Source organism: Rhinopithecus roxellana, chromosome 2 (genome assembly GCF_007565055.1).
Source record: "Rhinopithecus roxellana isolate Shanxi Qingling chromosome 2, ASM756505v1, whole genome shotgun sequence".
Taxonomy (NCBI): Eukaryota; Metazoa; Chordata; class Mammalia; order Primates; family Cercopithecidae; genus Rhinopithecus; species Rhinopithecus roxellana.
The window spans coordinates 185,975,612-186,003,217 of record NC_044550.1 but is presented as its reverse complement, the minus strand read 5'-3'; the positions used below and the strand labels follow the sequence as shown (position 1 = coordinate 186,003,217).

At 36.0% G+C, this 27,606-nt stretch overlaps 1 protein-coding gene across 1 annotated transcript; it reads right to left on the bottom strand.

Moving 5' to 3' along the window:
* Positions 1–277: 277 nt before the first annotated feature.
* Positions 278–27,606, bottom strand: UGT2A3 (UDP glucuronosyltransferase family 2 member A3). Its single transcript, XM_010370337.2, has 6 exons — positions 26,867–27,606; positions 20,138–20,286; positions 3,808–3,939; positions 2,333–2,420; positions 1,725–1,944; positions 278–1,269 (listed from the first exon to the last, which is right to left on the bottom strand). The coding sequence occupies exons 1-6, from the start codon at positions 27,579–27,581 to the stop codon at positions 990–992; spliced, it is 1,584 nt and encodes a 527-aa protein (XP_010368639.2). The 5' UTR covers positions 27,582–27,606; the 3' UTR covers positions 278–989.

Genomic DNA, 27,606 nt, shown 5'->3' with positions numbered 1-27,606 from the left:
AGCCTGACCAACTTAGTGAAACCCCGTCTCTACTAAAAATACAAAAATTAGCTGGAGGTGGTGGCGGGCTTCTGTAATCTCAGCTACTCAGGAGGCTGAGGCGGGAGAATTGCTTGAACCCGGGAGGTGGAGGTTGCAGTGAGCCGGGATGGTGCCACTGCACTCCAGCCTAAGCGACAGAGAGAGACTCCCTCTCAATAATAATAATAATAATAGTAATATATATTTCTAATGGTTACTTATCCCAACATAATCTGTTCACCTTGAATATCTTACTGACATTTTCTCTATGTGAGAAAAAAATAGTTTATTTTATTGTTTGAGGGCAATAATGAGAATGATCTTTTTTATCATCAAGAAAACACAAAAAATATTGGTTGAGTGATGGCAGAAATATAGGACATGACAGCAAGATAGGTCGATGGAAATATAGCAAACTTTTCCAAGTGTAATGCTGTATCATCATTATTAGCAATTCATTTTCTGAGATCACTGATACTGGGTATGGAAAAGGGCTTATTTAAATTGAGAAAGAAACATCATTATGTTTCTCATAGCAAGCTAATCTCATAGAACTCTTACCTGATTTGCGTGGTTTACTGAATTTTGTGAATTTTACATGTTTTACCTCTTTACATCCATGTGTTCGGGCACACACCAGGAATCAGCATATTTCATGTCACCCTATCACTTAGGGTTATAGAAGTAATGACATCATGGAAACAGTAATATCAGAAACAGGGAAATTTAGATGCATTCATGTCCCTGTGTCACAAAGTGAGAGAACGGAATAAAGACACCTAGGAAAATACAACGAAATAATAAAATATACTCACAACTTCATGATCGTGGAATTCTAGGCTTCATAGCTAAGATAAAATATCAGAATAGATAATAAGAAAATAGAAAGCTAACATGTTTTCACTATATTCTTTGTGGCTGGAATTAACAGGATTACACCGTCAGGTCTCTCCAAAATTTGGAAAGATCTATTCCCTCTTTTCTATCTTTCTAGTTTTATTAAATTTTTGACAGGAAAATAAAAAACATCTTGTGAACAAGAATATAGCAGTTGCCACACAGGCCAGAAGGAATGCTATCACATCTATAGAGTGGTACTGGAACCAGTTGAGGTCGTGGGCAGCTGATCGCAGGTGCTTGGCTCCTTTGTGGCGCATGACAAACTCGATCCAGAAGACTGCTCGATCCAGGGGCTTTACACTTTGATCATGGTGAATTCTTGATAATCTCATAGCATTCTGTTTATAACTGGAAGGCAAAAACACACATAGAACTTAGAAAGTTGTCATTTTGTTTTCATAAAAGACAGGTAGATAAACAGTAGTATATGTTATGCAAGCCAAAAACTTGTTGAGTAAAAGATTGATTCTGGTTGTGACAAGAACATTGTTGGTTGCATAGCATTAAACAGATATAGTGGAGAGACTGAAAAAGAGTATATCCTTAACACAATGGGGTAAAATAAAGATGTGAATAGAAGCTTAGTAAGCCAGTTGTTAACTTAAACCTAATATTTCCATGAAGAAACATTGACACTCTATGAACTATAATTTCCAGGACTATTCCAATACAAAGCTGATGAATGACTCAATATTGCAGGGAAAATTCCCTAAAACTGTCTACCAGGGTGATATTTAACATTTTCTGGCATAATGTATAACATAATCAATGTTAGATCAGTCTGTACAAACAGTAGTACTTACGAGGGATCGGTAATGACTGTTCTCAAAGCCCTCAGTAAATCTTCACTTGTCATAGTTTTGAAGTTTATTTTTACAGCTGCTCCTTTGGCCTTCATGTGAGCAATGTTTTCAGGCTGATCACCAAAAATGGGAACTCCCACCATAGGGACCCCATGGTAAATAGCTTCATAGACCCCATTCATTCCACCATGAGTGATAAAAGCTTTGGTTTGGGGATGACCTAGTATGCAAATTAGATGAGAAATTGTGAACTATTTTATTCTAAAATTTTAAAGTAATTTCAAGACTAAAGATGGGAATTATGAGATAACTCACTGAAGCGTACAGCATTTTCTTTAAAAGGAGTGCACATGGAGCATTGCTACTAAAGATCATTTCTATCTTCAGAAAAAGAGGCATTAATTCCTTCTGCATTTCATGTCACTCTCATTTTAACAATAGAAAGTGTGAATCTATACAATTTTAGCCAATCCTTTAATTATATCTGCTTCAAAAGTGTAAGTAAAATAAAGTTTTATAATTTTAAATCCTTGCTGAATTTGCTTGCTATTTAACATTTATTTATTTTTTCTCATCTAGTTCATATTTTTACTTTCTCATAGTCCTACCAAGAAGATCATTCTGGGGTATCCAATCATACAGACGAGTATTGGTTCCTAATGTGGATGGTCTTTTTCCTTTGTATCTCCATAACACCTGTGGAAGAAACACATGTATTTCACAGATTAAATCACAGGATATTAGCATTCTAAGGATGTAGATATAGTTATAAATTATAAACTCATTGTACTTCAGGTGATGGTTCCGACAGGGATATGCAGAGGTACCGCATAAACACTGAAAGATATAGTTGAACATTTTACAAATATCTTTAAAAATAATGTTTACCAGTTGCCTATTAAGTATTCTATTATTTTATTATCAATTAAAAATATTTGAGAATGAGAATATCAGTGAATATTTAAAAAATAATTCAGTACTGGCTAATCCTTTTTCATATAAGAATTAAAAATTGTGTAAGTACCTGATCTCTGTGTCATTTTAACTCATGGGACCATTTTACTTCTACCATCAAATTTACAGTTCCCCACAGATATAATTTGCTTTCAATTGTGTGCGCATTTTGGATAATCGGGTGTCTTTTCTTCTCTATTTCCTTCCTGGTCTCTTTCTTCTTATATTTAATAGTTTTATTGAAGAAGAATGAGCTAGAAAATTCCATTGTTCCATGATAAATTTTCTTTGGGATTGAAACTTTTTTTTACATAATTTGTATTTGTGGGACACCTATAAAAATTTTGTACACTTAAAAAAAAAGGATGGCATAGATATTTCAAACTACTTAACAGATAATTTCATAATTAAAATTACAATATTTCAAATTCCTGATTAGTATACATGCCTTTATTGAGTTTGATGTATTTTAGCTAAACATCAAATGAAATATCTTTGGATAGTTTATATATATTACTATCTAAAGTGTGAAATTCTAGAATTATAGTAATAAAGTTAAAATGAGTTGAGTATCATAATTACATTACTTAAATAATTAAGTTACTAAAATGTAATTTTAATTGACATTTAACTTTTGAAACCTCTAATTATTTAGAAAGACTACATTAATCTGAGCTTTTATTTCTAAGCAAAAGTACCCTGAATACAGTTTTATACACTCAAATATAAGAAAGGATATTCTTGAGATTGATTCTTCTTTGCATTTTTTTATATCAGTTTTCCTCTTTCTGGTCCTTTGAAATAATACATGTCAGATTTTTTTTTTTTTTTTTGTAATAGTTGGCACACATTTTTAGATTTCAAATCCTAAAATATAAGGTGGGGCTTAATTTATTATTTCTATTTTATTATAAACAAATGACAGTCAAGAGAGTTGTTTCCAGTAACAGCAAGAATCAGTAGGCAAATGATCAATTACGCCCATGTACACTACTATAATGCTTTACAAATTTTGGCACAAATTTTGGTGCCTGTTATACCAAGTGAAAAATGAGATTCAAGTCCCAAATAAAGCCATACTGTCTCATTATGTGAGTAGCTGCTTATCAGGATTGGAGGTTTTACTGACCTTCTGTGGGATCTGGGCAAGGGCTGAAGCAATGATGTTAGCCTTTTCTTCTGAAACATTTTGAAACAGTGACCCCAGAGAAAACACCACAATACCATCTTCCCCTGAACTCTGGACAAAATTTTCCATTTCCTGAAGATAAAAATTTCTTTGCATTACAGAGGTGTAACATAATAAAGATTAAAATAAAGGTTATTTACACTTCTAAAATAAAGACTTGAGAAATTATTAATGTGTAGTTATATTCTGTTCCTATATGCTGGTGCACAGAACCATCTAGTCTCTTTATAGGAAAGTGTATGTATAAAACATATGGCTTAAAATATAATAATTGATTACTAGAAAAGACACACAACCAAAATAGTATAGAAAAAGTTTCAGTGATAAGAGTACATTTCTTTTCATGTCCATGTCATGTAGACACAAAATCCTAAAAACTAAATAATTTGCTAAAATATAAAATTATTCTTTGAGGAATGACATCAGCAAGATGGTGGAATAGGAGACCACCAGCATCAATCCCTCTTAAAAATACAACTAGCAAATACTGAAATATAAAAATTCCACTCTGAAAGCATCAGAGCTCAGGAGAAAAGTGAAAAATCTTATGGGTTCATTGAAATTAAAAAATCCATGAGCAGAAAGAAGAAAGTTCATTTGTGCTGCATCAATCCATTCTCCAAACCAAAAGAGTACCACTCACAGAAAACTTCCCTGTACCTGCAATTACACAGGTGGAAGAAAATAATTGCAGGTGGACATTCAATCCCCATATCACTGTGTGAATCATTGTGAGAAACCTTCTTTGTTCCATACCACAGGAGGTATTAGGAGTGGCAGAAGGGCTGAACCACCTGGGTTGAATTGGAAGCAAAAAGCAGAAGCACTGATCACAGCAAATGGCAAACAGATCTTGGAAGAAGTTTTGCGGTCCTATCAGCAGGGAATTCACACTGAGAGGGTCTAGGCAGCACTACAGTAGTACAAGAGGCACAATCCAAGGGAAGGCTAGAGTCTTTGGTTAGATTTCACAAATATCCCAGGTGATCATACAGAGCCCTTTTCTGACCCAGAAACAACTATCAGGTCAGTAACTAAGTTGCAGTTATTTCTTAAGCCTTCCCCAACCTAGACATTACTACAGGTTTGGGTTTAAGTTCTGGCATAGCATTATGTTTTCATGGTAATGATAAGTCTTCCCCAGACAGGAAAACAGCAGCATGGAAGAGATTTAGCTCTAGTACACTATTTAGGTTCTGCTATCAACTATAAGCTCTCCTCAGAAAAGAAAGAATCCTCAGGGCACTGATTCAGCTCTGATATTAAGTAGTAAAGTTTTTTTTTTTTTTTTTTTTTTTGACACGGAGTCTTGCTCTGTTGCCCGGGCTGGAGTGCAGTGGCCGGATCTCAGCTCACTGCAAGCTCCGCCTCCCGGGTTTACGCCATTCTCCTGCCTCAGCCTCCCGAGTAGCTGGGACTACAGGCGCCCGCCACCTCGCCCGGCTAGCTTTTTTTGGATTTTTAGTAGAGTCGGGGTTTCACCGTGTTAGCCAGGATGGTCTCGATCTCCTGACCTCGTGATCCGCCCGTCTGGGCCTCCCAAAGTGCTGGGATTACAGGCTTGAGCCACCGCGCCCGGCCAAGTAGTAAAGTTTTAACACCACTTCATAACACCTTAAAAAGCTGAATCAGATGGCTATCTTTTTTTGTTTTGTTTTGTTTTGTTTTGTTTTGTTTTGAGGCGGAGTCTCACTCTGTTGCCCAGGCTGGAGTGCAGTGGCCGGATCTCAGCTCACTGCAAGCTCTGCCTCCCGGGTTTACGCCATTCTCCTGCCTCAGCCTCCCGAGCAGCTGGGACTACAGGCGCCCACCACCTCGCCCGGCTAGTTTTTGTATTTTTAGTAGAGACGGGGTTTCACCGTGTTAGCCAGGATGGTCTGGATCTCCTGACCTCGTGATCCGCCCGTCTTGGCCTCCCAAAGTGCTGGGATTACAGGCTTGAGCCACCGCGCCCGGCCGGCTATCTTTTTAAATATGCAGGTATTAATGTAAAGAGCAAGCATTGGTAAACAACAACAACAAAAAATTGGGAAATATGACATCTTCAAAATAAACCAATCAAGTTTCAATAATGCACCAAAAGATTTGAAGATGCTTAAATATCTGACAACAAATTCACAATAAATCTCTTGACAAGTTCAGGAATCACATAAACTGTAAACAAAAAACTAAACTAAATAAACTTGGAAAATAATGCAGACACAATATTAGGCATTTGAGAAAGAAATCATAATAATAAAAAAATGAAATCCTTAAAATGCACGATAAAATTGTTACACTGAAAAACTCATTAGAAAACTCCAACAGCAGACTTGATTAAACACGAAAGAATCAGTAAGCTCAAAGAAAGAAAATATGTAATTACCCAATCAGAGGAATAAAAAGAAAAAAGACATAGTGGCAGCCATAGAACTTATATGACACTGTGAAGGGAACTACTTCCACATAATATAAGTTTTGAATGGATATGAGATAGAAAAGAAAGTACTAGAAAACCAACTCAAGATAACAAGGACTCAACATTTTCCAAATTTGGAGAAAGAAAATAATTATCTGGGAACAGTTAGCTTAGACATCACCAAACAAATTCAACCAGGAAGTAATTTCCAAAGGCAGATTATAATCAAATTACCAAAAATCAAAGAACAAAAACAATACTGAAAGCAGCAGGAGAGACAAAAACAAAATAAAACAAAACAAAACAACAACAACAACAAAAAAAAAGCATAACACATTCAATAGTGTTCCAAAACTGTTTTCAGTGAATTTATCAGCTAAAATAAAATAAAAACCTTGTAGGCAAGAAGAGAGTGGGATAATATAGTCAAAATGCTGAAGTAAACAAAAATTTGAAAAGCCTTTAATCCAAGAATACTATACTCATCAAAGCATGCCTTTATATATGAGGAAGAGATAAAGATTTTTCAATACAAGTAAAAGCTAAGAAAATTCACCAACACCAAACCTGTCTTAGAAGAAATGCAAAGGATATTTTTCACACTAAAGGAAAAGGACACTAACAGGTAACAAATAAAAATATAAAAAGTCACTAGTAAATGTAAATATATAGACAAATTCAGAATACTCTAATGCTCTAATTGATATTTAGTATAAAAGCATAAAAGAAAACTAATAAAGGTAATAACTACAACAATTAAGAGATAGACAACATAGAAAGATGTAAATTGAGACATGAAAAAGTCCAGCTGTTGGGTAAATATTGTGAAAATGCAGAGTTTAATTTTTTTTCCATTGGAATTAAAGTTGTAATTTATGTAAAATAACCTCTTATAACTTAAGGTGTTTCCATAGCCTCCTGGTAACCTCAAAGCAAAAACCTATAATAGACACAGAAAAATTACCTAAATGGAATTAAAACATAGTACTGGAGAAAGTTACTTGACCTCAAAGGAACACAGTAAGAGAAGGGAGTAAAGGACAAAATAATCTAAAAACAGCCAGAGAAAAATTTTAAAAATGGCGGTGTTAAATCTTTAATTGTTAATAATATTCTTAAATGTAAATGGATTAAATTCTTCAATTAACATATATAGAAATGGTTAAATGGATAAAATAAAATACCCAACTATATTTTTCCTATAGGAAAATTACTATACCTATAAAAATATTACACAATATGATCAACTGGAATTTATCCCAGGGATGCCAGGATGATTCAACATATGTAAGTCAATACATGTAATGCACCACATCAACAGAATGAAGGAAAAAAAATAGGTAGATAGAAAGATGATAGATAGATAGAGAAAAGTCATTTAATAAAATATCAATATTTCTTCCAGATAAAAATTCTCAAAATATTAAGTTCCTAATAAATGCATACATAGAATAATGAAGCCCATACATGATAAACACACAACTACCCTCATATTGAGTGGGGAAAAGTAGAATGGTTTTCTTTTACCTAAGATCTGGAACATGACAAAGATGCACACATTCACCACTCTTATCCAACCTAATACTGGAAGGTCTAGCCAGAGTAATTAACCAAGAAAATAAATGAAGGACATAAAAATTGGAAAGGAAGAAATAAAATAGCTCCTCCTTGCAGATGACATGAACTTATGTAGAGAGAAACCTAAAGACTTCATGAACACAACACTTATGATTGATAAATTCAGTAAACTTTTATAATATAAAATCATAATCCATAAATTAGTGTTGTTCTGTATGCAAATAGCTATCTGCAAAAATTTAGAAAAACAATTTCATTCAATATAGCTACAGAAAATAAAACCCCCAAGAATATGTTTAATGAAGGAGGCATAACATATCTACAATGAAAACTATAAAACAAGGATGAAAGAAATTTAAGAAGACACAAATACTTAGAAAGAGATGTCACATTCTTCAATTGGAAGAGTTTGTATTATTAAAATGTACATACTACCCAAAGGAAACTGCAGATTCTTAACAACCTCTATCAGAATACCCTGACATTCTAAACAGAAATAGGAAAACACATTACAATTGTACAGAACTACAAAATACCAAGGTCAAAGCAACTTTGATCTAAAAGACAAAACTGGAGGCATCACACTACCTAACTTCAAAATATATCATTAGAAGGCTTCCATTTGAAGATGACTAAATAAGAACAGCTCTGGTCATCAGCTCACACTATGACTGATGCAGAAGGTGGGTGATTTCTGCATTTCCAACTCAGGTACCTGTCTCATCTCATTGGGACTAGTTGGACAGAGGTTGCAGCCCAAGGAAGGTGAGCTGAAGCAGGGTGGTGTGCAGCCCAAGGAAGGTGAGCTGAAGTGCAAGGGGTCAGGGGATTTCCCTTCCCTGGCCAAAGGAAGCCATCACAGACTGTACCTGGAAAAATGGAACAGTCCTGCTCAACTACTGCATTTCTCCCACAGTCTTAGCAAATGGCAGACCAGGAAATTCTCTCCTGTACCTGACTTGGCAGGTCCCACACCCACAGAGCCTTGCTTACTGTTAGTGCAGCAGTCTGAGAGTCACCTGAGAGGTGGCAGCCTGGTGGTGGGAGGGCATCTGCCATTGCTGAGGCTTGAGTAGGTAAACAAAGTGGTCAGGAAGCTCAAACTGGACAGAGTCCACTGCAACTCAGCAAGGCCTACTGCCTCTATAGACTCTACCTCTGTGGGCAGGGCATAGATGAACAAAAGGCAGCAGATTACTTCTGCAGGGTTAAACATCCCTGCCTGACAGCTCTGAAGAGAGCAGTGGGAACCCCAGTATAGCGGTTGAGCTCTGAGAATGGACAGACTGTCTCCTCAAGTGGGTCCCTGATCCCCGTGTAGCCTAACAGGGAAGCACTTCCAAGTAGGGCCAACAGACACCTCATACAGGTGAGTGCCCCTCTGGGAGGTAGCTTCCAGAGGAAGAATCAGGCAGCAATATTTGCTGTTCTGCAGTATTTGCTGTTCTGCAGCCTTTGCTGGTGACACCAGGCAAATGGGTCTGGAGTGGACCTCCAGCAAACTCCAACAGACTTGCAGCTGAGGGATCTGACTATTGGAAGGAAAACTAACAAACAGAAAGGAATAGCATCAACATCCACAAAAAGGACATCCACATCAAAACCCCGTCTGTAGGTCACCAACATCAAAGACCAAAGGTAGATAAAACCACAAAGATGGGGAGAAACTAGAGCCGAAAAACTGAATGTTCTAAAAACCAGAGTGTTACTTCTCCTCCAAAGGGTTGCAACTCTTCACCAGCAATGGAGCAAAGCTGGATGGAGAATGACTTTGATGACTTGAGAGAAGTAGGCTTCAGAAGGTCTGTAATAGCAAATTTCTCCAAGCATATTCTAACCCATTGCAAAGAAGCTAAAAGCCTTGAGAAAATGTTAGACAAATGACTAAGTAGAATAAACAGTGTAGACAAGACCATAAATGACCTGGTGGAGCTGAAAACCATGGCATGAGAACTTTGTGATGCATGCACAAGCTTCAATAGCCAATTTGATCAATTGGAAAATATGATATAAGTGATTGAACATCAAATTAATGACATAAAGCAAGAAGACAAGTTTAGGGAAAAAAGTGTAAAAAGAAAGAAACAAAGCCTCCAAGAAATGTGGGACTATGTAAAAAGACCAAATCTATGTTTGATTGGCATACATTAAAGTGATGGAGAAAATGGAACCAAGTTAGAAAACACTCTTCAGGATATTATTCAGGAGAACTCTCCCAACATAGCAAAGCAGGCCAACATTCAAATTCAGGAAATACAGAGAACACCACAAAGATAATCCTTGAGAAGACCAACTCCAAGACAAATAATTGTCAGATTCACCAAGGTTGAAATGAAGGAAAAAAATGCTAAGAGTAACCAGAAAGAAAGGTCAGGTTACCAACAAAGGAAAGCCCATCAGACAAACAGTAGATCTCTCAGCAGAAACCCTACAAGCCTGAAGAGAGTTGAGGCCAATATTCAACATTCTTAAAGAAAATAATTTTCAACCCAGAATCAGATATCCAGCCAAACTACACTTCATAAGTGAAGGAAAAATGAAATCCTCTACAGACAAGCAAATGCTGAGAGATTTTGTCACCACCAAGCCTGCCTTACAAGAGCTCCTGAAGGAAGCACTTAACATGGAAAAGAGCAACTGGTACCAGCCACTGCAAAAACATGCCAAATTGTAAAGACCAGCAATGCTATGAAGAAGCTGCATCAATTAATGGGCAAAATAACCAGCTAATCTCATAATGACAGGATCAAATTCACACATAAGAAGATTAACCTTAAATGGAAATGGGCTAAATGGCCCAATTAAGAGACACAGACTGGCAAATTGGATGAAGAGTCAAGAATCATCAGTATGTTGTATTCAGGAGACCCAACTCACATACAGAGACACACATAGGGTCAAAATAAAGGAATGGGCCAGGCGCGGTGGCTCAAGCCTGTAATCCCAGCACTTTTGGAGGCCAAGATGGGTGGATCACGAGGTCAGGAGATCGAGACCATCCTGGTGAACACGGTGAAACCCAGTCCCTACTAAAAAATACAAAAACCTAGCCAGGCGAGGTGGCGGGCGCCTGTAGTCCCAGCTACTCGGGAGGCTGAGGCAGGAGAATGGCGTGAACCTGGGAGGCGGAGCTTGCAGTGAGCTGAGATCTGGCCACTGCACTCCAGCCTGGGCGACAGAGCAAGACTCCATCTCAAAAATAAATAAATAAATAAATAAATAAATAAATAAATAAATGGATGGATGAAGGAAGATCTACCAAGCAAATGGGAAAAAAAAAAAAAAAAAAAAAAGCAGAGGTTGCAATCCTAGTCTCTGATAAAACAGGCTTTAAATCAACAAAGATCAACAGAGACAAAGAAGGCCATTACATAATGGTAAAGGGATCAATTCAACAAGAAGAGCTAACTATCCTAAATATATATGTACCCAATACAGGAGCACCCAGATTCATAAAGGAAGTCCTTAGAGACTTACAAAGAGATACACAATAATAATGGGAGACTTTAACACCCCACTGTCAATATTAGACAGATCAACAAGACAGAAGGTTAACATGGATATCCAGGACTTGAACTCAGCTCTGCACCAAGCAGACCTAGTAGACATTTACTAAACTCTCCACTTCAAATCAATAGAATATACATTCTTCTCAGCACCACATCACACTTATTCGAAAATTGACCACATAATTGGAACTAAAGCACTCCTTAGCAAATGCAAAAGAACAGAAATCACAACAAACTCTCTCAAACAACAGTGCAATCAAATTAGAACTCAGGATTAAGAAATTCACTCAAAACTGCACAACTACATGGAACCTGAACAACCTGCACCTGAATGACTACTGGAGAAATAACAAAATGAAGACAGAAATCAAGATGTTCTTTGAAATCAATGAGAACAAAGATATGATGTTCCAGAATCTCTGGGACACATTTATGTCAGTGTATAGAGGGAAATTTATAGCACTGAATTCCCACAAGAGAAAGAAAGAACGATCTAAAATCAATACCCTAGCATCACAATTAAAAGAACCAGAGAAGCAAGAACAAATAAATTCAAAAGCTGGCAGAAGACAAGAAATAACTAAGATCAGAGAAGAACTGAAGGAGGTAGGTACACAAAAAGCCCTTCAACAAATCAATGAATCCAGGAGCTGGTTTTTTGAAAAGATCAACAAAACAGACAGACCACTAGCAACACTAATAAAGAATAAAATAGAGAAGAATCAAATAGACACAATAAAAATGATAAAGAGAATATCACCATTGTTCCCACAGAAATACAAACTACCATCAGAGTATACTATAAACACCTCTATGCAAATAAACTAGAGAATCTAGAAGAAATTGATAAATCCCTGGACACATACACCCTCCTAAGTTAAGCCTGGAAAAATTTGATCTCTGAATAGAAAAATAGCAGCCTCAAAAATTGAGGCAATAATAGTCTACCAACCAAAAAAAAAAAAAAAAAAAAAAAAGCCCAGGACCAGATGGATTCACAGCCAAATTCTATCAGAGGTACAAATAATAGGAGCTGGTACCATTCCTTCTGAAACCATTCCAATCAATAGAAAAAACAGCAAATCCTCCCTAACTCATTTTATGAGGTCAGCATCATCCTGATACCAAAGCCTGGAAAAGACACAACAACAAAAAAAGAGAATTTTAGACAAATATCTCTGAGGAGTATAACTGCAAAAACCCTCAATAAAATACTGGCAAACCAAATCCAGCTGCATGTCAAAACGTTTATCCACCACGATCAAGTTGGCTTCATCCCTGGGATGTAAGTTTTGTTCAGCATCCACAAATCGATAAATGCAATCCTTCACATAAACAGAACCAATGACAAAACTCACATGATTATATCAATAAATGCAGAAAATGCCTTCAACAAAATTTAACACCATTCATGCTGATAACTCTCAATAAACTAGGAATTGATGGAACACATTTCAAAATAATAAGAGCTATTGATGACAAACACATAGCCAATATCATACTGAGTGGGCAAAAACTGGAAGCATTCTCTTTGAAAACTGGCACAAGACAAGGATGCCCTCTCTCACCACTCCTATTCAATGCAGTGATGGAAGCTCTGGCCAGGGCAATCAGGAAAGAGAAAGAAAAAAACGTATTTAATTAGGAAAATAGTAGATCAAATTGTCCCTGTTTGCAGATGACGTGACTGCATATTTAAGAAACCCCTTCATCTCAGCCCAGAGTCTCCTTCAGCTGACAAGCAACTTCGGCAAGATCTCAGGATACAAAATCAATGAGCAAAAATCACAAGCATTCCTATACAACAATAACAGACAAACAGCTAAATCATGACTGAACTCTCATTCACAATTACTACAAACAGAATAAAATACCTAAGAATCCAACTTACAAGGGATGTGAAGGATCTCTTCAAGGAGTACTACAAACCACCACTCAACGAAATAAAAGAGGACACAAACAAATGGAATAACATTCCATGCTTATGGATAGGAAGAATCAATATCGTGAAAATGGCCATATTGCACAAGGTAATTTATAGATTCAATGCCATGCCCATCCACCAAGCTACCGATGACTTTCTTCACAGAATTGGAAAAAAACTACCTTAAAGTGAATGTAGAAGTGTAAACAAGCCCATATTGACAAGAAAATCCTAAGCAAACATAACAAAGCTGGACGCATCACAGTACCTGACTTCAAACTATATTACAAGGCTACAGTAACCAAAACAGCATGGTAATGATACTAAAACAGATATATAGACCAATGGGACAGAACAAAGGCCTCAGAAATAACACCACACATCTCTAACCATGTGATCTTTGACAAACCTGACAAAATCAAGAAATGGAGAAAGAATTCCCTATTTAATAAATGGTGTTGGGAAAACACACTAGTCATATGTAGAAGGCTGAAAATGGATCCCTTCTTACACCTTATACAAAAATTAATTTAAGATGGATGAAAGGCTTAAATGTTAGACCTAAAACTGTAAAAATCCTAGAGGAAAACCTAGGCTATACCATTCAGGACATAGGCATGGGCAAGGGCTTCATGACTAAAACACCAAAAGCAATGGTAACAAAAGCCAAAATAGACAAATGATATCTAATTAAACTAAAGAGCTTCTGCACAGCAATAGAAACTACCATCAGAGTGAACAGACAACCTACAGAATGGGAGAAAATTTTTGCAATCTACCCATCTGACAAAGGGCTAATATCCAGAATCTACAATGAACTTAAACAAATTTATGGGAAAAAAACAGACAACTCCATCAAAACGTGGGCAAAGGATATGAAAAGACACTTCTCAAAAGAAGACATTTATGAAGCCAACAGACACATGAAAAAATGCTCATCATCGCTGGTCATCAGAGAAATGCAAACCAAAACCACAATGAGATACTATTGCATGTGAGTTATAATGATGATCATTAAAAAGTCAGGAAACAACAGATGCTGGAGAGGATGTGGAGAAATAGGAACACTTTTCCACTGTTGGTGGGAATGTAAATTAGTCCAGCCATTGTGGAAGACAGTGTGGAGATTCCTCAAGGATTTAGAACTAGAAATACCATTTGATCCAGTGATCCCATTACTGGGAATATACCCAAAGGATTATAAATCATGCTATTATAAAGACACATGCACACATACGTTAATTGCAGCACTATTCACAATAATAAAGACTTGGAACCAACCCATATGTCCACCAATGATAGATTAGATAAAGAAAATGTGGCACATATACACCATGGAATACTATGCAGCCATAAATAAGGATGAGTTCATGTCCTTTTGAGGGACATGGATGAAGCTAAAACCATCATTCTCAGCAAACTATTACAAGAAAAGAAAACCAAACATCACGGCCGGGCACGGTGGCTCAAGCCTGTAATCCCAGCACTTTGGGAGGCCAAGACGGGCGGATCACGAGGTCAGCAGATCGAGACCATCCTGGCTAACACAGTGAAACCCCGTCTCTACTAAAAAAAATACAAAAAACTAGCCGGGTGAGGTGGCGGGTGCCTGTAGTCCCAGCTACTCGGGAGGCTGAGGCAGGAGAATGGCGTAAACCCGGGAGGCGGAGCTTGCAGTGAGCTGAGATCCGGCCACTGCACTCCAGCCTGGGCGACAGAGCGAGACTCCATCTCAAAAAAAAAAAAAAAAAAAGAAAACCAAACATCACAGCATGTTCTCACTCATAGGTGGGAATTGAAATAGGTGGGAATTGAACAATGAGAACACTTGGACACAGGAAGGGGAACATCACACACCAGGGAAAAAAATGGCACTACTAGAAAACAGTATGGAGGTTTCTCAAAAAAATATTAAAAATAGAATTAACAGGGCAGGGAAAATCACATACCTGGTCTGTTGTTGGCTGGGGTGCTGGGGGAGGGATAGTCTTAGAAGCACCTAATGTAAATGACAAGTTGATGCATACAGCAAACCAACATGGAATATGTGTACCTATGTAACAAACATGCACATCATGCACATTTACCCTAGAACTTAAAGGATTATATATATAGATGTCATCATCAAAACGGTATGGTAGTGGCATGAAGACAGATATATAGACCAATGCTATATAGAATAGAGATCCACAAAATAAATTTATGCATTTACTGCTATCATAGTATGGGTAGTTGAGCCCTCCACACTTCATGTTAAAATTTGATCCCCCATATTGGGGGTAGAACCTAACAGAATGTGCTTGTGTCATGGAAGCATATCCCTCATGAATAGATTAATCCCCTTCCTGAGAGGGGAATGTTTATTAGTTCTTATAAGAGCTAGTTGTTTAGCAAAACCTGGCACTCCCCCACATCCCCTCTTTGTGGACTCATCTCTTGTCATGTGACCTTTGCATATACCACCTCTTGTTTGCCTTCTACCACAAGTGGAAGCATCCTGAGAACCTTGCCAGAGGCCAAGTAGAAGTCAGTTCTGTGCTTCTTGTACAGTATGCAGAACTATGATTCAAATAATTCTATTTGCTATATGCATTTTCTAGTCTCATGTATTCCTTTATAACAACACAAATGGAGGAAGATAGCAGCTAATTGATTTTTGACAAAGGTGCCAAGAACACATAATAGAAAAAAAGACAACCTCTTCACTAAATGATGCTAGGAAAACTGCATATCCACATGCAAAAAATGAAACTAGACCACTATCTCTTACCATACACAAAGTAAGTAAAAATGAATTACAAATTTAAAATAAAGACCAAACATTATACAATTCCTAGAAGAAACTATAAGAGGAATGATTTGTGACATTGGTCTAGGCAATGATTTTTTTTTTTTTTTTTTTTTGGATAGGACTTCAGAAGCACAGCCAACAAAAGCAAAAGTATATAAATGGTTTATATCAAAGTATTGAACTTGTGCAGAGAAAATGAAGCAAACAATAGAGTGAAGAAACAATCCACAACACGAAAAAAATTTGCAAACTATGAATCTGACAATGAGTTAGTATCTCAAATATACATAGAAGTAACATCAGTCGCCGGGCGCGCTGGCTCACGCCTGTAATCCCAGCTCTCAGGGAGGCAGAGGCGGGAGGATAGCTTGAGCCCAGGAGTTCGAGACCTGCCTGGGTAATACAGCGAGACCCCGTTCTCCACAAAAAGGAAAAAAAAAAAAAAAAGACAAAAAAAAAAAAAAAAGAAGAAGTAACATCAGTCAATAAAAATTAATTACTAATTTGATTAAAAAATAAGCAAAATACCTGAATAGACATTTCTCAAAAGAAGACTATCAGTGACTAAGAAGTATATTGCAAAATGCTCAAAATCACTAATTATCAGGGAAATGCAAATCAAAACTAAAATGAGATATCACATCACCTTTGTTATGGCTATTATCAAAAAGACGAACAAAAAAAAACAAGTGTTAACAAGTATGCTGAGAAAGAGGATCTTTTATAAAGTGTTGAGGGAAATGCAAATTATTACAATCAGTAAGGAAAATGGTATGGTAGTTTCTCAAAAATTGAAAATAAAACTACCATATGACACAGCATTTCCATTACTGGGTATATATTTAAATAAACTAAAAAGTCATAGAGATAGCTCTCCTTCTATGTTTACATCACCATTATTCATATACCCAAGGAATGAGTCAACCTAAACATCCTTTAATGAATAAATACATAAGCAAAATATGGAAAAAATATATACATATATATGTGTCCATTCCATTGGATATATATATGCTTTCTTGAATATATATATTCAATGGAATGAATATATATATATAATTGAATATATATATTCAATGGAATTAATATATATGTAATTGAATATATATACACACATATATTCAATGGAATGGATATATGTATCATGTGTGTTTATCTGTATAGCCATGGATATCAAATCCATTATATATATATATATATCTCCATTCCATTAGATATATATAAGCGCTATTTCTATTATATATTAACTTTTTTATAGCTCAATAGCATTCCACTGGAGAGAGATATATATATTTTTTCCAATGTGCATATATATACATTTCATTAAATATATATATAAAAGAATGAAATTCTGTCATTTGTAGAAATATGAATCAACCTGCCGAGCGTAATGTTAACTGAAATAATCCAGGCAGAGATAGCATGGTATCCCTTATATGTGGAATCAAAAAAATTAATCATAATGGAAGTAGAGAGTAGAATTGTGGTTACTAGAGGGTGAAGAGATAGTAGGGAGGGCGATGAGAAATGGTGGATCAATGGATTCAAAGTTATAATTTGGAAGAATATGTTCTGTTATTATATTAAGTTGTTGGGTAACTATAGTTAATAGTAATGTATTATATATTTCAAGATAGTTAGAAAGCAGGTTTTTGAATGTTATCACCACAAAGAAATGATAAATATTTAGATGATGGGTTTATTAAGTATCTTGATATAATTATTATACAATGTATAAATGTATTGCAAAACCACAACATTTCTTTTAAACATGTGCAATTATTATACATCAAATTTTAAAAATAAAAATAAAAAGAAATATTTAGTGTAAGACAGCCCTAAACTGTATCTCAATTAAACTTGTAAAATTATCAGCATGAAAGCTTTTACCTAATAAATTAATACTCTTTGGATCCAACTTTTTAAAAAAATGACTTCTATGATTATTTATGTGAGTGTGTGTTTGTGTGTGTGCGTTTGTGTGTGTGTGTGTGTAAAATTTGGAGTGTGAGGATAAAGGCTAATAGGCATGGGAGATTACCTAGAGAATGATGAAAATTGTCACCTCTCCTTCTGTATCTCTTTTTTAGATACAGATGCCATGACTTACGAGATATTGATTTTCTGGTATAACTTTCCTGGTAAGTAAAATTATATTAGCAATTAACAAATAAAATTGTATTCATCAATACACATCTTACCACAAAGCCCATAATTTTTCTGGAAATCCTACTGGCTCTGAAACCTTCCTAAAAGGATTTTGATTATATTTCCGTAAAACAGGAAATGAGGTTTTTCTTTTCACCCTGTAGCGATTGGTAAACCTAGTATTGTTACCATAGCTATTGTGGTAAATTCTTACAATTTTATGTTGTCTAGCTATGCATTTAAAATATAAGTTGAACTTTCCCATAGCAGAAGCAGGTCTCAGTCAACACTGACTCTACTTAAAATCTTCCACCCCCTTCCATTTCTTCAATGTGTTCAGTCAGTATCTTTGCTTACACACTGCCTCCTGATAACCATCCTATAGGATATCTAGATACAACCCACTTGGACTTGCATCACTGATCCTCTGTACTCCACAGTGATTGTGCAGATATGCCAAAGTGACTACCTTTCAGTCTCAGAATGCCTCCAAGGAACTTGTGCCTGCTTGCATTAAACCTCCCAATTACAGTTCCCCACTGGAAAACCACGTAGGTAACACCCTGGATCCCAGTAAACATTTTGGAACACAGGTCCCTCACTGTCTTTCTTGGTCTCCATTCATTGTCGAATGTGCTTTTCCCAGAGAACTTTCTTATTCCCAGTGTCCCTGTAAGGGATGCTGAACTCTTCTCTAGAAATGGTGAAAGTGCACAGATTCTGTTATTTTACGCGTTTGGTTAAGTTTCTCCTCTGTTTCTCACTTGACCAACACAAACATAACGTCTGGCCTGGTCACGATTTCCTATAGAGTGGTTACCTTTGTAGAAATAAAGAAGACATAGAACATACAAGAGACACATTGGTGTCTTCCAATGTAAACAAGTTCCCTATAAGAACAATCTTGGTATAGATTGCACACATAGGCATTAGGCTGTTCATCACAATAAAAAGTATCTCATGAGAGGTAGATTATGAATTTCCATGACTAAATACCCTGGAACCTTGTCAGGTCAAAGCTAGAGCTAATAGCCACTTTTGGGACAATGAACTCAAGACATACTTACAAAACTATTAAAAATCGAGAACAGCTATTATTCGCTTTTGCTTCTCAATACTGTTTCAACATTCCTTGAACTATAATTTTTTTCCTCTAATCATTTAGGAATATAGTATACAATTTTGTTTTCACTCAAAAAGAAACCCGCAGGCTGCAAAATCATTTCCATGAGCTCTACTTTGTCCTGATGACTATCAATATTTAGATTTCTGTCTACAGAGATTGCAACCTTGTTTTTCTCAAGTGGCTTTTATAAAACCTCATCTAAAATTCTCATGAGCTCTAAGTGGATAGTCACAATACAGAATTCATCACACAAATCACAAACAAGATTACTTCTAAGTACTTATTTGAGTAAAAGCCATCACTATCTTTAAACACGTAAACATTCCATTTATAGAAAATTTCCTTTATTTCTTGTCTTCCTTCATCACTTATTTTCTCTCACTCACCAACTCCTGTGGAATGTATCCAATATGTCTCATGAAAATACGATTATTTCTGTACTATCATGACAAATATCCTTGTTCATAAGCCCAGTTTGATTGTGAGAAAGGATTGAACATTCTTTTTAGTGATCTTCATGGCTCCAACTCTGTACTAATTCAACGCATTATCCAAACTATTGTAACACTAGTATTTTAAAATTTATTCTAATCATGACATTCTTCTGCCTACTTTCTTATTGTAATGCAGAAAACACATATATCACCTATAAAAGCCCCTGTGGCATGGAAAATAAATACAGAGTTGCAAACAGAAGACATTCAACATCATCTTTCTATAATTAAGGTTGTAATCTTTCAGGGGAAAACAAGTCATGTCATAAAGTACATAATATTCCTTAATATAATAGTCCTACCTTAGGCAAAGGTTTGGCAGGTTTACAGTGCAATCCTCCTACAAACTCAAAATTAGGTTGGTATGGTTGAGGATATTCAAAATCCCAATATGTTCGTATTAGCCATATCTCAGCTTTTCCCACAGTCTCACATAATGTAGTGGGCCTTCCTAAATAAAATAAATAACAGAATGAATTAACATACAATTTAAATAACAATTTTACCACTAATTCTTCAATAAACTATTAAGAAAAAAATAAGTTTAAGTCCTCTAGAACAGCATGGCTTTTAGATGTCAAATGAAAGGGAGAATTATTGAAATAATACAGAAGAAAAAAGAAAGAAAGGAAAAAAGAAAGAAGACAAAGAATGAAAGGAGGGAAGGAAGGAAGGAAGGAAGGAAGGAAGGAAGGAAGGAAGGAAGGAAGGAAGGAGGGAGGGGAGGGAGGGGGGGGGAGGGAGGGAGGGAGGGAGGGAGAAAGGAAGGAAGGAAGAAGGAAGGGAGGGAAGGAAGAAAGAAAGGAAAGAAGGAAGGAAGGGAGAAAGGAAGGAAGGAGGAAGGAAGGAGGAAGGAAGGGAGGGAGGGAGGGAAGGAAGGAAGAAAAGAAAGAAGGAAGGAAGGGAGAAAGGAAGGAAGGAGGAAGGAAGGAAGAAGGGAGAAAGGAAGGAAGGAGGAAGGAATGAAGGAAGGAAGGAAGGAAGGAAGGGAGAAAGGAAGGAAGGAGGAAGGAATGAAGGAAGGAAGGAAGGAAGGGAGAAAGGAAGGAAGGAGGAAGGAAGGAAGGGAGAAAGGAAGGAAGGAAAGCGGAGGCAGGACAACAAAGGCCTTACCAGGAAGAAAGGAGTCCCCAAGTCCTAGTGCATCCCGCGTTCCTTAGTCGTCGGGAGGAAGAGTGGACGTTTCGGAGGCAGGATGGAAGGCTTACGTCGCTTACTCACGGACCTGCACGGAAGGAACGGTAACGGCCTTCGCGGATGACAAACAGTTATATTTAAGTGTATTTTCACAACTTAAAAAAAGACACAACTCCAAAATACAAATAAATTTATTACTCATTTTTTCCCTCTCCAAGTTAATTGTAGATGATAGATGAGTCCCACAATATCTTCACCAAATAACATCTCTGTGTTTTCTAATCTATAGTCAGAGGTGTATCTTTCCATAATCCCACCAGGATCAGTTCCCTTTAACATGCTGAATTGAATATCATTACCTTAATTAATAGGTTATCATTTTATTAGTAGGAATTCCTTGACTAATTTTCACCCATAGCAATCCTCTTTTTGGGTTGTGAAGCACCCATGTACCTACTATGATTATCATATACTTACTGTAGTGTTTCTCTCAAATGATGTGTTTTGAAGAAAAACACAGTTTCAAGATTTAATTTTACACTTTTAATCAGAAGAATGGCTGACTGCAAATAATGAAGTAATTCGTATCTCTTTACAAAAACATATTTTGTAACTGATAAAAAGATAAAACCCCATAAGAGAATTCTTTTCTCTTTAAAATTCAAATCAAAGTTGGTGGTGTTATACACCATTGTGTGGAGAGCCTCTTTTTTAAGGTCATCACATTTTAAGGTTTGGAGTTATTTCCTAGGTCATAAATCCAAATGCCTTTAATTTGATATTGAATAAATTGTACTGAAGATACTCTGTTTGAAGTTACCAGAAATTAGAATAGAGCTATCTCTCAACTTCCAAGCAAATGCATTTACGTCCTCTAGATTTGTTGTTTTCTGTGCCTCACATGCTACCTGCATTACCATCCTCTAGGTGTTTTTAATTAATATGATATTAGTTCTCATTTCAGAAAGACTCAGTTTTGAACAATTGGAGTCATTCAATATTTTAAGGATAAATATGCAGTAACGTGTATAAAGATGATCAACGGAAGGAAAATTAAATTTGCTTTTTATATTAAAGTAGATAAATTACGTCTTATTTGAAATGCCATACACACATGTCTTGGAGATATTGCAGGTTAAATTTCAGTTCATCTCAATAAAAGGAATATGCCAATAAAGTGATTCACACAAATTTGGGTCCCAGGACATATAAAAGTTATGTTAACCATATCTTGTAGTCTTTTAGCTGTGCAATATCATCACGTTTAAAAAACAATGCACATACCTTAGTTAAAAGTATTGCTAACAAGTGCTAATAGTCAGATGAGCTTTCAGCAAGTGAGGTTTTGGTTGTTGTTGTTTGTTTCTTTTTCTGGTGTAGGATCTTGCTTCGCTGTTGATTACTGTTGATTGATCAGGGTAGCTGGACAATTTTTAAAATTATACAACAATGAAGATTTTTGCATGAATTGACTCATCTTTTCATGAAAGATTTCTCTGTAGCATATGATGCTGTTTCATAGCAGTTTACCCATAGTAGAATTTCTTTCAAAATTTGAGTCAGTTCTCCCAAACCCTGATGCTGTCTTATCAACTAAGTTTGTGTAATATTCTAAGTCAGTTGTAGCCATTTCAACAACGTTCATAGCATTTTCACTGGGAGAAGATTCCAACTCACGAAACCAATTTCTTTGTTCATCTACAAAAAGCAACTGTTTAAAAAGCATCTCTTCACCTGTTTTACAGGTTTTAGTTTTATCATGATATTATAGCAATTTAGATAAACCTTCAGGCCCACTTATAATTTTATTTCTTTTTCCATGACCACCCCATCCACAGTTAATTCCTCAAATGATGGCATCGATCCCTCAACATCATCCAGGAGAGTTGGAATAAATTTTTTCCAAACTCTTGTTAATGTAAATATGTTGAATTTCTCTCATGAATCATGAATGTACTTAATGGAATCTAGAATGAAAAATCCTTTTGAGAAGATTTTTAATATACTTTCTCTATTAGTGAGAGCTATAGTCTTACAAAATATATATCTTACATAAGCCTTGAAAGTCAAGGTTATATGATCCATGGAATGTAATATGGATGTAATGATAGCAAGCATGCAAATGATATTAATATCTGTACATCTTAATCAGATCTCTTTGGTGACCATGTGAATTGTCCATGAGCAGCAATATTTTGAAAAAAATCCTTTTTTTTTTTTTTTTTTTTTTTTTTTTTGAGCATTAGGGGTCAACAGTGTGCTTAAAATATTCAATAAGCCATGTCATATACAGATGTGATATCATCCAGGCTTTGTTGTTCCATTGATAGAACACAGAGAAAGTAGATTTAACATAATTATTGAGTCCTCTGTAATTATTACAACAGTAAATGAGCATTGGCTTTAACTTTGTTACCAGTTGTTTTAGCCATTACAGGAGATTCAGCCTGTTTTATGTAGCTTTGAAGCCAAGTATTAGCTTTTCCTCTTTAGCTACGAAAGTTTTTTTTTTTTTTTTTTTTTTTTTTTTGAGACGGAGTCTTGCTCTGCCACCCAGGCTGGAGTGCAGTGGCCGGATCTCAGCTCACTGCAAGCCCCGCCTCCCGGGTTTACGCCATTCTCCTGCCTCAGCCTGGGCGCCCGCCCAGTCGCCCGGCTAGTTTTTTGTATTTTTAAGTAGAGACAGGGTTTCACCGTATTAGCCAGGATGGTCTCGATCTCCTGACCTCGTGATCCGCCCGTCTCGGCCTCCCAAAGTGCTGGGATTACAGGCTTGAGCCACCGCGCCCGGCCAGCTACGAAAGTTTTAAATGACATCTTCTTCCAACAGAAGGCTGTTTGGTCTACATGGAAAATCAGTTGTTTATTGCAACCACCTTTGCTGAGAATATTAGCTAAGTCTTCTGCATGACTTTCTACTGATTCACATTGAACTTTTACATCATGTAGGCAGTTTATTTCTGTAAGCTTCATTAGTCAACCTCTGCTAGCTTCAGTCTGTTTTCTGCACCTTCCTCTTCTCTCTGAGACTTCATGCAATTGAATAGTAAAGGTTTTACTATGTATCAGTTTTTAGCTAAAGCCAAAACTTAAGGCAATGTTGTGGCTGGTTTAATTTTTTCTTTTTTTTTCTTTCCTTTTTTTTTTTTTTTAAAGTGGTTTTGCTCTATCATCTGGGTTGGAGTGCAGTGGAGCAATCATAGCTCACTGCAGCCTTGGACTTCAAACTGCTGGGCTCAAGCCATTCTCCCACCTGAGCCTCCCAAGTCACTGGGATTACAGATATGAATCACTGCAGCCAGCTAGCTGATTTGATTTTCTCTCCAGACAACTAAAATTTTCTCCATATCTGCAGTGATAATATTTATTTATTAATATCATTTATATGTACACTGGAGTAGCACTTTTAGTTTCCTCCCAAAACTTTTCCTTTGTATTCACATTCTGTTTAACTGTTTGGTACAATGGTGTAGGTTTTGGCCTGTCTCAGTCCTTTTTGTTGCTATAAAGGAATAACTGAGCATGTCTAATTTGTAAAAAAAGAAGGTTTTTATTTGGCTCACAATTCTTCAGGATATACAAGAAACACGGCACCATGGCACCAACATCTGCATCTGGTGAAGACCTCTGGTTTCCTCCACTCATTGCAGAAGATGTTGGGAGCCAGCAAGTGCAGTGATCAGAAAATGAGAGATTAAGCAAGAGAAAGAGGGTGGATGTTCCTGGCTCTTTTTAATAATTATCTCTCCTAGTACCTAATAGAGTGAGAACTCCCTCACCCTTTTCCCCAGGGAGAGCATTAATGTACTCATAAGAGATCTACTCTAATTACCCAAACACCTCCCATCAATACCCACCTCCATTATTGGTGATCGAATTTCAACACAGGATTTTGTAGAGACAAGCAAACTCTATCTAAACTATAGTACTCGTTAAACTTATTTCTTTCTACATTTTGATTTAAATTGAGAGAACTGCTAGTTTTCTTTTCACTGGAACATGTAGAAGTCATTGTATGTTATATTACTGTGTCTCAGGGAACAGGGAGGCCTCAGAAGAAGTGGGATAGGGAAACAAATCAGTGAAGCAGTTAGTACATGCACAACATTTATAATTAAGTTTGCAGTCTTATACGGGAAGAAACCAAGGTGTCCCCAAGCTGGTAAACATGTAACCATCAAAGAAAACTGATCCAAGATCACCATAACAGATATAATAATGAAACATTTGAAAAAGTCCAATAAATACCAATATGAGATAGAGTCAAAAAGTACATATTTTCTGTTGGAAATATTATGCAAAATTGATTTGCTTGATGCAGGGTTTTCAAAAATTTTTAACTTGTAAATTTCATTTTTTGTGAAGCACAATAAAGCAAAGTATAATAAAATGAAATATGCCTGTGCATAAGAACTTATGGAAATAAAACCATGAATTGAAATTGATTGATATCCTTTTTCCTATAGTTGTTTTAATATGTACTCTTGATTTAGACTCACAATAGGTAATCCTATAAAATATATAATAATCAATAATTTAGTAAGTTGGAGCTATGGAATAAATCTAGTTATTAATTTAATTTCTTATTTCAAGCTGCTCAATGATCAAGTGTAATGATTTTTAAAGACTCCGTCTCAAAAAAAAAAAAAAAAAGCAAAAAAGCAAGAATGGTTGGGGGTTTTCTGAACGCATGGCCAGAACCTACTTTTGTTTATAGGAAAATACTCTTTCACCCCTTTATTCATCTTTGATAACAGTTTTGTTTTATTTTAAATTCAGTCTTATCACGGGGCTTTAACTATAGTCATAATTTACCAAAGTTTGCCAGTGATCTCCATATAGCTGTACCTCTTTCAATTCATATCTTAATATAGACTTGAGCCCAAGGTCTTTGAATTATTTACCTACATCCATATAGCCTGGTGGGCTATTTGCTGCTAGTCAGAGATTACTGAATACAAAATTATTTAAGGTGAATCAATACATGTAAATCCAAATCATGCCTAAGGCTAAGGACATGTGAAGTGGGATTCTCTGAATATTATTTCTGTGAAACAGTCTATATATTAGAATTCAGCGGAATACATTAAACAGTATTTTAGCGTCTAATATGATTGCTCTTTTGTTCGTGTTTCTACATATTTCTCAAACATATTTGGATAAAAACGTGTCTTGCATTGACTAGTTCAGATCACAACTGTATATGAAAATTGCAAAGCAAAAGAAGTTTTTATCAGTAAAGCAAAGAAATAAAAATAAGTCAAATGGGGGTGTATACCAGTAAAGCAAAAATTCTACTATCTCATGCCCCACAAGACCATAGGTTTTTAACTTTTAATAATATTTTTTATTAAAAATGGTGGCAGTTCCCTCACACACTGATCTGCAATGGTTTTGTAGTTACTAAGCATGGAGTTGAAATGACAACATAAGCACAGAAGTTAAAAATTAATTTTTTCAAGTTTTTGTTAAGTAATCACCTAAGAAATTAAAGAATTCTAGAAAATGTTTCATTTTAATGACTCTTGAAAAAATAATTCAAAGAGGACTTTGTGAAGATTGTTTTTTGAATATATGATGAGAGATAAAAGAATTATTAGCATCTTATCTCAATAGAAATGGTATAAAATTCAGATTAACAATCAATTCTCGAAATATGTGATGTAGATTTGCGCTATTTGGAGGAAATATAAAATATAATCTCTGTTAATGACGATCTTTTTAAGTATATTACTGGTATTAAGAACAAATATACTTTCTTTATGAAAAACAGCTATAACATTTTCTAAAAAGAAAACTCATTGACCTGCATATGTATGTCATAGACAATGTATGGCAATTTTTAAAAATATTTCTTTTGATAACCAAATTAAAAATAAAACAAAATCTCTTACCTAATGCTTTACTATAAAACTCTTTCCAAAAATGATAGTCATAATCCTGAATCCAGAAGTGGAAGAAAACTGAAAGCATCGAATTTTTCACTCTTTCCAGAAAGGTCATTCTGTCTGTTAGTTCTGTCATAGGTACAGGTACATAGGAAAGTGGAGCTGGAAGTTTCCCACAGCTTCGCTCCATATTGCCTCCTAGAGAAGTTCTAAGTGTGACCACAAAAGGGACTGCAAGCAACTCAGCCATCAGGTCTCCACAGGGAATCACAGGGTCTATAAGCATTACATCATAGTTGGTTTCCTGTAGTTTCTTCATAAGTGTCTGATTGTAGATAAAGCTCTCACACACCATTTTAAAAGTTCCTCTTATTTCAACAAAAAAATCATTTAATTTTATAGCTGATTGCCAGGTTGATAAGCCTGGCAAGACATTCAGAGCTAGGTCAACAAATATTTCTTGGTTTACTGTTTTGTCCTGTGGCATATGGACCACCTCAAATTTCAGTGCAGAAGGCTTCCTGTAGTCAATTAAAAAAGACATTGAGTGAGTCAATACTGTTACCTCATGGCCCCTCACTAGGAGCTCCTCTAGAATGACCTTGACATTAAGCCAGTGGCTCATGTCACAGGGCCACACCAGGACCTTCCCACAGAATCCACAGCCAGCACAGAAGAGCTGCAGGAGCAGAAATACCAAAGCTGACTTCTCAGACCTCATGGCGGCAGTTCCCTCACACACTGAT